Source organism: Drosophila miranda, chromosome XL (assembly GCF_003369915.1).
Source record: "Drosophila miranda strain MSH22 chromosome XL, D.miranda_PacBio2.1, whole genome shotgun sequence".
Classification (NCBI taxonomy): Eukaryota; Metazoa; Arthropoda; class Insecta; order Diptera; family Drosophilidae; genus Drosophila; species Drosophila miranda.
In genome coordinates this window covers 3917250-3927996 of record NC_046673.1, presented here as the reverse complement: position 1 = coordinate 3927996, position 10747 = coordinate 3917250, and the positions used below count along the sequence as shown (strand labels likewise).

Sequence of the window (10747 nt, the reverse complement as noted above, 5' to 3'; positions counted from 1 at the left end):
CCAATCCTTGACGGAGAACGATTAACCCATTGTAGACCAAGGGGCTATTTTAATATTCCATCGAAAATAATGAAAATTGAATAAGTTTTGCGCAGTTCAGGTGAAAGATATCGCGGTTTATTTTTTAACATCAAAGGAAAGATGGCATAGGTCTACAAGACGAACTTACAATAAGCAATATTTTCCGCCATTTACCTCAAGTCGTTGACTGTTTAAATAGAGGGGGCTTAAGTGGGCTAAGTTCGTTTTTGTCATCGTTATTGTCACACTGATTGTGATTGTGTCGAAAATACAGGGTTTTTCGTGCAATTTAATACGCTAATATCAACGTCGGAGTTATGTCCGAAACGCCGTTGCATGCGACCAACCTGTCGTGCGGCCACACGTGTATGTGTATGTGCTGGGTAGCCACAAACTCCGCCGAAAACCGTATTGCTTTTAACCTTAGTTGACATTGAAATGTACCCGCTTGGCGGATGGACACGGTAGTTCGTGTGTGTGTGTGTGTGTGTCTGTTTTGTGCTCATGGCTGTGCTGTATGTTTTTCAAAAAGAGGATAGAATCGAGAGCAGCATCTCATCGCAGAACGAACCAACTGCATTTTCTCCTCTCTATTAATAAGCGTGTATGTGTGTGTGACCAAAACACAACTCCGATATGATATGCTGGATCCCCCGCAGTTCATCAACAAACACTTCATCCTCCCTCGAGAACGAGTACCGTGGCGGCACACTTTTGCTTTAAACACAGCAACAACTCCTTTAAGAGGATAAACTGTTAAAATCAAAGTTTCTGCAGTTGTGTAATCAATCATTCATTAGACATTTGCAATGAAGAAGAGAGCAAGAACAGGCAAATTCTATTATTTTATTTAATTCGTTGTCGCTGCTATTCTCATTTTTTTATATAAATCGATTTGTTGTAGTTGGCATCCGTTATTAATTCAATCAGCCGCAGCCGAGCCGTAGCTGTAGCCGCAACAGCTGAGAGCAGCAGCAACAGCAGTCGCAACCAGAAGAGACCAAGTATCGCAACTAGAGAGAGAGAGACAGAGGTACAGAGCAAGCGCCAAAGAGAGAGCTAGAAAGAGAGACGTCAAAGTCAAAGCGGGAGAGAGTGTTGTGCTTCTTACACGAAAGCTAAGCGAAGCGTTCTCCCCACCGCACACCGGCGTATACGATATACGGCGTACAACAACGACAACGGTAATTAAAAGGAAATTTAACAGCGGAGCGAGCAGTCACTGCCGCCGGTCCCACAGATTCATTCCTACTGCCCTCTGCTCCTCCGCGTCCGTTTGTTCGTTCGTTCATTCATTCGTTCGTTCGTATAAAAATAGCAACGCCTTAAACGATCTCATCAACATCATCATCATCAGCATCAGCATCAACCGCATCGGGCCCCATCACATCCCATCAATAGCAGTATCAGCATACGACGCCGCACCGTAACTAACTGTTCACCAAGATTAACCTGACCAATGTAAAACTCTGGCTTGCTCTTTCAGGATTCCGCTTGAGGATCCGACACATCAGCCCTGCTGCTGTTGTCCCGCGTAAGAGAGAGGGAGGTTAGAGGACGACAACACCGACAAAATTTCACTGGATATAATGGCCAAGGATGAGGAGGACGATCTGCTGCCCGACAAGGATGCAGCCAAGGGCTTTTATGCCAAATACGAGCCCAAAGAGATCCTGGGCAGGTGAGTGGGGAAGCAGTCCGTCTGTGCATTTGCCCCCAACCCATCCACTGAGCTTCTGTCGCACTGTGGCTTTCTGTTTATTTGGTTAATGCTAAGCTTGCAGAAGTGCAAGCCCTGTTTACATATAACTCTGGTTAATTAGGTCCATGACTCATGCCTGGGTGTGTGAGGAGTACCGCTTCTGCTGATTCTGCTGCGTCTTCTACCAGAGCCGAGAGTGTGACAGTGTGAAGTATGGAATGGGCTGACGGCGCCTGTCTTCTGGCTCCACAATAAATTTCATCAATGGGCAGCGACTGCAGGGGCCGAAACACCCTTGGATTGAACTTGAAGTTACAGGCAGGCGGAGACTAAGCAAATAGGTGTTGCGAAACACAAGGGCAATTACAAGGGGCGGCGATAAGATCTGCAAGGCAGGGCCGCCACTTAGATAAACATTAAAGATCATGCCCAAACCGAGTGGATGGGGTCTAACTCACGGTGAAGAAAGCCTCTTATCTTTTCCCTTTTTTTGCATTTGCATTTCTATCAACTTGCAGGGGCATCAGTTCCACGGTGCGTCGCTGCATCGAGAAGGAGACGGGTAAAGAGTTCGCGGCCAAGATCATAGATCTGGGCGCCACGACTGAGTCTGGTGAGACGAATCCATATCATATGCTCGAGGCAACCCGACAGGAAATCTCAATACTACGCCAGGTCATGGGACACCCCTATATAAGTGAGTTTGAAGCTTCAGTTTCAAGAATTTGTTCATACAGGAGTACTCCACTGACCCGCATTTCCATTACCATTCCCATTCTACAGTTGATCTGCAGGACGTGTTTGAGTCAGATGCATTTGTGTTCCTCGTATTTGAGCTGTGCCCCAAAGGCGAGCTCTTCGACTATCTGACCTCGGTGGTGACGCTCTCCGAGAAGAAGACGCGCACCATAATGCGGCAGATATTCGAAGGCGTCGAATACATCCACGCCAAAAGCATTGTGCACCGCGACCTCAAGCCGGAGAACATTCTGCTGGACGAGAATCACAATGTGAAAATCACGGACTTTGGCTTCGCCCGACAGCTACAGGAGGGCGAGAAACTTACAGGTTATTAAGGCTCCACCGCTTTCCTCCCCAATCCCCCACCCCCCCCCGGTCTTCAAATGGCTCATGCTGTCCCATTTTCCATTTCCAGATCTTTGCGGCACGCCTGGCTACTTGGCACCGGAGACGCTCAAGTGCAACATGTTCGAGGGCTCGCCCGGATATTCCCAGGAAGTAGACATGTACGCGCTCCTTTGGTCCTCGCCGTTGCAATTCTTTAACCGGTCTCCCCTTTGCCTTTGCAATTGTAGATGGGCGTGTGGCGTGATCATGTTCACGCTGCTCGTCGGCTGTCCGCCCTTCTGGCACCGCAAACAGATGGTCATGCTGCGTAACATAATGGAGGGAAAATACAGCTTCACCTCGCCGGAGTGGGCCGATATTTCAGGTGAGTCGCCAAATGGTATTGTTGGACATTCAAACCTCATTGTTGCCTGGTTTCTTGCAGAGGATCCCAAGGATCTGATACGCAAATGTCTAGTCGTTGATCCTGCGCAACGTATCACCGTCACGGAAGTATTAAGACATCCATTCTTCAACCAAATGGTAAGTGTCGGCGGCTCTGGATGCCGCAGGGCAGGGCCCGCAGGGTCAATCCCCACAACCAATTCGGGCACCACCACCGAGAAGCAGAATGAGAGCTGCACTCGACTCGCGTCAGATTCCACGTGGATCATTCTGGGCTATGTATATAGAATCTAGTTGACAGACCCCCCTGCCGTTTAGCTCCCCCTCAGATGGGTCATGGCCTTGGCTCCTACATTCCGTTAACCTGTCTCTAAACACATCCTCACACACAACACACCTGTGACTCACCTCTCAACCAAGGCTTCTGCATCTCTTAGGAGTGTCCCTGGGAATCACCCCAATCTAACGTAGTTTACTCGAACGAAACTGTTCAACATAAGTTATTTTCTGTCTTTTGATTTAATTCGCATTTCCGCCTTTGGTTAAGCATATATATATATATATATATATATATATATATGTATTATTTCTATTTAATTTATAATTTTACTATATTATACAATACATTTTCTCTCTTCTTTTCCTTACATATACGTTCTAAAAACAAATTACAATTAATTTAAACAAAAAAAACCAAACACTAATCGAACGAATGAATCGACAATTACTTGTTCCGATCATTTTTTTGATAAACGAAACGATAACCGATCAACCTCTAACTGTTGTTCGAAATTCAACTTCGAAAGCTGTTCGAGCAAAACATTGATGGCCTCAAGCGCAGCCTATCGACCAAGTCCAGAAGAATGAGTCGCATCACCGAAATCGCACTGGTAACGAAATGCTCCCGGACTAACCCCAACTTACCCCCACTCTCGATCCGTCAATCTCTATCTCTCTCCCTCCCCCTGTTTCTGTCTGTTTTGCTCTCCTTGTCTCTGTCTGTCTACCATGTGTCGAATCGCATTAACAACAAAAACAAAACAAAAATCCTAAATCCCGCTCAGATCAGCAACAGCAGCAATCCAATCCCCATTCTGTTGCTGTTGCAATCGCGTGTGTGTTCTGTTCGCTGCATTCTGTTCTTTTATGTTCTTGTCTGTTCTGATCTAATCTACATAATAGTACTATAATGCTCGCTCCAAGCGCGATCTCTGCGTCCATCATGTCATGTGCCAGCATAACCTAACTACAATTGTAACCGTATACCGTATACCGTATAACACATTCAACCAACCACACACAAGGAGTAACAAAAAAAAAACAGAAAAGCGTATTTGATTTGCTTCTAATTTATTTTGTTGCTTGACGATTACGCGATGCTCTTTGATGATAACAATCCCAAATCCTCTCGCTCTCTCGCTCTCTCGCTCTCTTGCTCTCTCGCTCTCTTGCTCTCTCTCTCTTTCTCATAAACCCCCTCCCCCTACCCTCCCACCCCATGTACCCATGTACCGTACGTTCTGTGTCTGCATGTCCCGCCCACACCATGGTTGAGCCACCCCACTGCATGCGTGCGTGAAAGAAAGAGAAAACAGAGAAACCCAACGCCAGACAAGAGGTGCCTCATATACATACATAAGAGTCAGAGGGAGTGCATCTGATTGCAGTTAGCGGACTTCTACTTGTGGCATGGGAAAAGGTATTGTTCAGGGTGGGGCATCGGCAGCACTGCTAATCCAGAAAACGCCCAGGGATCTGGCATGGAGATATGATGCATATACAAACATATATGTATGTTTTTAGCTGTAAGAAAGGTCACATACTTAGAGGTTAAGTCGAGCTCAAGTTACCTTTAGCCTAGCCTAAGTACTCGTTTTTTTTCTATTTGCTGCTACATTACTTTACTCTACTCCTCCTAACTGATTACACAATTTTTGATTTCTTTCGCGCCGTCACCCACATTCCTCGTTTGCCTCGTTTTCGTTTCGCCAATGCCACCAACCACCAACCACCACCAATACAATAAAAACCAACCCGATCCCGAACGAACACCAGGTTCTGATGGGTGATCTGACCATGGCACGGCCTCCGCCCACGTCCGCCTATGCCCTGGGCAGATACCAGAACAGTGCTGCTTCTGCATCTGCCAGCAGCGCCAGTGCTGCGTTCCGCTACGACCGAATCAACAGCAACGGTGGCGGCAGCGGCAGCGGCGGCGGTGGCGGCGGTGGTCCAAATCCCTGCGGCTCCTCCTACCTCTACTACAGTGCGCCACAGAGCTCGTACTCATCGAATCGGTTGAGGGATGTGCTGCCACCCCCCGACCTGGATGACCCCTCCTCGTCGTGTACCTCCGCCTCCTGTTACAAGACCCTAACGGCCACGGTGTACTATCAGCAGCAGCCGCAGCAACAGCAACAGCAACAGCAGCAGCAGCACACGGCGCGGGCAATAGCCGGCAATAATTATGAAAGTGCCGCGCAGCAGCAGCATTTATTGCATGCACAAGTGCAGGCAGGTTTTTCCATTGATTTTCTTTTGCTTTCCTTTTACTTTACAAATTGTTTCCTACGTATTTAGTTACCACACACGTATGATTTAGTTATATTTTATTTATTTTTTTTTTTTTTTTTAATTTTTAGTGCTTTTTAGTTGATTCCATAAGCGCCATCATTCATCCCCTCATTCCTTCATTCAAAATTCAAAACAGACGCAGGATGCTGCCTGCTGCCTGCTGCCCTGCCCTCTCCCCCACTCCACTCTCACAGAAGAGATACACCACTTCATACAACCCTCTCTCACTCGCTCTTTTCAGCCGGTATTGGTGTATGGCCGATAGCTATCCTTTGCAAATTGTGAGCGTGAGATGGGGATCGGGATCGGGTCGTTAAAGAACTCTTGCACGACACGGTTTCTACCGTCGGTTTTCGTATCACTACATTACGAAAGTATGCCATGTGTTACAAGATGATGTCGGTAGAAAACGTATCGTGTCAACTAGTTTGATAGCATTCGGTCCACTGCTTCTCACTCCATTGCACTCCACACATCGCCCCAGCACACCACCACACCACACCACCCAACCACTCACCTTTCTTAAGCTTAAGTATTTTTGTCGCGCCTTCTATTATGCATTATGTATGTTTCTACGATTCCTATTGTATTTTCTTATAGCTGGCACTTAGTGGTATCGTAGCGAGTCAACACAATATTTGTATTATATGCACCTTTCTGTAGCACATATCCTGTCGGGTGAACTGTCGGATGATACTTGCAGGAACTGTATTTGGTGGAACTGCTTTGTAGTCATAGCCGTAGTCGTAGTCGTAGTCATAGTCGTATCTAGTATCTAAACCATATGTCACTAATCCCTCCCCCGGGAATCTCGCCGCAAATCTTTGCCCTCTTTTGTATCTTTTGTATGAATGTGCCGTAGTGGAACCAGGAAATCAGCATATAATTTGCATGAGTGCTGTACACTATATAGTGAATATATTCACATATCTAATCATACATACATACATATATTTATTTATTATAAATGACGCCAAAGTCGATTCACTGACGATTTATTCTGTTTAATTTCTCCTCTGTTGGTGATGTTGTACACGTTTTGTTTTGTGTGTCATGTTCTCAATATTGTCAGAGTCTCAACGCCCTTATACCATGTGTGTCTATAAGTCGGTGTTGTGGAGACTCCATTGTGAGTAGACCAAAGAAAACTGCGATAGATTACAGTTACCGTTGCATACAGTACACCCATTCAAACCTACTATCCATATATCTCATAAACAAATACATACATACTTACACCTATGTGCATACAGATGTATGTGCATAATCCCGCACTTAGACGCGATCGTAATCCGCCAATCGTGAATGTCGTTGTCCCCCCGCCTTAAGCCTTGGCTCGATTGTTCCGTCTCTACTCAATAACACGGCCCCCCGTCTCCTTCCACTCACACCACATCCACCTCTCTGCTCCACCCTCTGATTTACTTTGATCCTATGCATATATGTTTACGTGTTGCTTTTGCTTTCTTCCCATTAAACTCATTATTGGTAACGGTATCTAACAGTAATCCGCTCATATATGTAACACCGAGAAACGCAAAATGAAGATCTAACATAGGCTCTTGCACAGGCTCTCTCTTGTGTGGTGTGTCTCACAGCATGCGATTAACACTCAGGCCAGATAGGTCGTGTCGTAATTGTTCACCACGTTTCAAAACGAGTATTAAAATTGGAATAGTAAAGAATAATAATTATTTGTTACCCAAACGATGATATGACAAAAAGATACAAGCCAGGAAAGCTGACTTCGGTGCGCCGAATTCTATATACCCTTGCAGTTCGATCATAAATAAATCGGATTTCGATCAATGTATAAACATTAACAAACAAACAAAGAAAACATATGGGCATTTCCAAGGTGCACACAAGATGTACACATTGCAAGTGGTAAAAAGGTCAAAATAAGACGGATTTTCAAAGTCTGTTTCTATTATAAAGAGAGAGAAAACCATGACTATAAAATACCAAAAAATACCAAATAAACTATAAACTATTTCTGATTTGAGTGGGATTTCAAATAAATGGTGTTGCAATTATAATTAATTTAGAAAATAACATCGGGGCAAAAGTATATGGGAATGGGTTTATTTTAACTTTTAATTATTTGGTCACGGTGGACTTTTCCATGGAAATGCCCATACGTCGCAAGTCTTATAGAGTGGTCCGTTCCGATGGTGATCTTCCTGTACAAAACAGTCGTACATATCTTTAGAAACCAACGAAGTAAATCGCATCGAAATAGGATTGGAAATGGTTAGCAACAAAACCCTGCAAAGGTATTCAAAAATAAGATATTTTCTAAATTGTAAATTTTGTATACCGTGCCGTACCGCCTGTATGTTGTTCCCTGTTGTAACGCCCAAGCAATAATACTTATACCAAACAAAAAGCTAACACCATTCAACAGTAATCATTAAGCCTTAACCGAACCTAACCCTAACGACGTGTGCACTAAACCGAAACACGAAAGCCAAAAAGAGATCGATCTGCTAGTATAACCCCTTCCCCGCCGAGGGGTGGGGACAGCCTGTAGAGCGAAGCCTAATCCCGACATTCTCGATTTCTCTCTCTCCCGAATCCCACCTATAGCTTCGCAAACAGAGTCGCTTCAATGCGCGCAAAAAGTTCCAATTCGCCATAATCGTGATACGCGCTGTCATAAGGATACGCCGACTGCGGTTCACCGCCGAGCCGCTGCACGTTGAGGAGGCCATACGCGATCCCTATCGCGTCAAGGTGCTGCGCAAGGTGAGTTCTATTCTTGTCCATCCTATCCAACACTCTCTCATTCTCTCCTTTGTCCAGGTTATCGATGGATGCGCCTTCCGTGTTTACGGTCATTGGGTGAAGAAGGGCGAGGGCCAGAACCGCGCCGCTCTCTTTGAGAATACTCCGCGCACCGAGCTGCACGCGCTCTACATCAACAATCTCAGTCGGTAGAAGGAGAAGGGAAAGGAAGAAGCAGAGGAGAAAACAAGCAAACACACACACCAGCAAACGAATCAGTAAAAGCTTAGTAGCCACTAAGCACCAGAGAGGAAGGAGATCTATAAGCAAGCAAAAGAGATACCAAATCAATTCAACTAAATTCGCCGAAACTTTTCATGTCGCTTCACTCACGCGCACTCACACTCACACTCAACCACAAACACAAACGCACACACACACACACACACATGTACATAGGATAAGCTCTGATTTGAGCTTTAGACTTTTTTTGTCGTTTAATTTCTCTCTCTCTCTCTCTCTCTCTGAAGCAGCCAGCAGCTCATCTCTGGCATAGATTTTAATTTAGAGTTTCTTGTGTCTAGCAGATCCAATCGGAAGAAGGGGGAGGAGAGCAAGAGGAATGTAGAACCGTTGGCAGGTCTGCCGCATTAGCCATTGCCTATCCATGCCCACAAATATACATACACATGTATTCTCTGTTAATGATTCTATTAAATTATTTAATTGTACTGCTAAGCGTTTAAATTTTAACTGTTATGTTGTAGAATACGCAATAAATTAACAAAAAAAATACACAAAAAAATAGAAAATAGACGAGGAACGCACGCGACAAGTGACACAAGGGAGTCCGCTTTTCAGTTGCCGTTGGGGCAGTGGTACGAGCGCTCACAGCATTCAGGAAAAGAGCGCTTGGTGTTGACAAAGTCGCGCATCTTGCAGCCCTTGGGGGGCGCCGTGGCGTCACAGGTTTTGAACTCGACGAGGCCGCCCTCCATGCAGGTGACGCCGGCGCAAGGATGGTTGGGATGCTTTCCCTTCTGCCCCGGCGACATCACCGTGTTGGAGTCCAGAACACATTTTCCCGGATAGGCTGGAATAGAAAGGAAAACGGAGACGGAGATTGTAAATCGAGTGGCTCCGTAAAATCCTGATCTATTTGCACTCACTGGGATTACTGAAGTCGGCCCGAGCAATGTCCGCCTGGGCGCACTGGCTGCCGAGGATAACGACGGCGCAGCAGAGGAGGAGGGTGGCGCTGAAGTGGGACATCCTGTTGGAGATTCGGACTGGGTTTCTGCTCTGCGTGGATGCTCTTGTCAACGAGGATCGAGGTCCGCAAGTGTTGTCGGTTTAGCGCAAACGCCAATGTTTTATACGCACCCGAGCCGGCGCCGCTGCCCGTTATCACGACGGCTTATCGAGATGTCAGCTGAGCGGATCCAACGGCGTGACCTTGTCCGACGCCAGCTAAAGTGCCCGCTCCTTTTGCATGCCCCAAGTCCCAGATGCCGGTTTTCCGTTCGGGCAGCTGCCCGTTTGGCAGCTTTTGTTCTACCCGGTACCCGCGGGGTGCAAGGGTATGTTGTACTCGATCGAAAGTATGAAATAAACAGAAGCCACACTTTTGGCCATGGGGGGATTTTCTAATTTCTTTCCAACGAACGGAATATTAATAAATACGTTCATACATACATATTTATAAATCAGTTATCAGATCTTCAAAGTAAGTACATAAATATGTTCATATTCCTGATCAGAATCTAATGTCGCGCCACAAAAATCACTTCTTTGGCAGCGATAAAAGTAAAGATATTATCCTTGATTGGACATGATTTTGTTCCTTTTTGTTGTCGGATGGTTAGCGCCTTCCAAAGCGAGTTCCAAATGGATCACGAAAAAGATCCGACTGCGGGGTATCTTACTGTCGGAATGTTTTCGATTGTCTCGAGGGGAGTCGCGACGACGACTTCCCTGCGGTTCATTGAGTACTTAATTATATTACTCGCACACATACATATTCACTGCTTTGATTTGCTTTTAATATATTCATTGTTTTGTATTATTACCGCTGGAAGCTTATCACGTTTCTCATTTTTTTGTACTTTTCTCCCTCTCTTTCCGTTTTACGGGATCTTCTTGTGGCGACGATTTTTGGGAATTTTCGTGTTGAGACGTCTTGTTTCGGTGTGGAATTCCTGCGGCTTTCAACTTGTTGTTGGGTCGCGATCGGATCGGAACAAACTGCTC

The 10747-nt window shown here is 45.7% G+C and overlaps 2 protein-coding genes across 9 annotated transcripts; one reads left to right on the top strand and one right to left on the bottom strand.

Moving 5' to 3' along the window:
* Positions 1-253: 253 nt before the first annotated feature.
* On the top strand, positions 254-9288 carry LOC108153016 (phosphorylase b kinase gamma catalytic chain, skeletal muscle/heart isoform). Of its 8 annotated transcripts, none has more exons than XM_033390530.1 (13): positions 255-387; positions 926-1205; positions 1379-1447; positions 1508-1702; positions 2242-2420; positions 2507-2791; positions 2880-2970; positions 3040-3176; positions 3237-3334; positions 4003-4086; positions 5252-5710; positions 8360-8518; positions 8576-9288. In XM_033390530.1, exons 4-13 carry the CDS (start codon positions 1611-1613, stop codon positions 8708-8710), a joined length of 1719 nt encoding a protein of 572 aa, XP_033246421.1. In that variant the 5' UTR covers positions 255-387; positions 926-1205; positions 1379-1447; positions 1508-1610; the 3' UTR covers positions 8711-9288. The 8 variants fall into 8 exon arrangements, with proteins under 8 accessions (XP_017138254.1, XP_033246421.1, XP_033246409.1 ...); XM_033390518.1 differs by having other exon boundaries at positions 1340-1447; XM_033390521.1 differs by having other exon boundaries at positions 255-393; positions 1340-1447.
* On the bottom strand, positions 9194-9863 carry LOC108153062. The gene is made up of 2 exons (XM_017282838.2): positions 9667-9863; positions 9194-9590 (listed from the first exon to the last, which is right to left on the bottom strand). Exons 1-2 carry the CDS (start codon positions 9767-9769, stop codon positions 9355-9357), a joined length of 339 nt encoding a protein of 112 aa, XP_017138327.1. The 5' UTR covers positions 9770-9863; the 3' UTR covers positions 9194-9354.
* Between the last annotated feature and the right edge of the window lie 884 nt (positions 9864-10747).

Bases quoted from the DNA above. Each gene is read 5' to 3' on its own strand.
- LOC108153062 (XM_017282838.2), bottom strand. From the start codon at position 9,769: ATGTCCCACTTCAGCGCCACCCTCCTCCTCTGCTGCGCCGTCGTTATC. The intron at 9,591-9,666 runs GTGAGTGCAAAT...TTTCTATTCCAG, and splicing joins GGCCGACTTCAGTAATCCCA to CCTATCCGGGAAAATGTGTT.
- LOC108153016 (XM_033390528.1), top strand. From the start codon at position 1,611: ATGGCCAAGGATGAGGAGGACGATCTGCTGCCCGACAAGGATGCAGCC. The intron at 3,335-4,002 runs GTAAGTGTCGGC...CAACTTCGAAAG, and splicing joins ATCCATTCTTCAACCAAATG to CTGTTCGAGCAAAACATTGA. The intron at 8,519-8,575 runs GTGAGTTCTATT...TCCTTTGTCCAG, and splicing joins GCGTCAAGGTGCTGCGCAAG to GTTATCGATGGATGCGCCTT.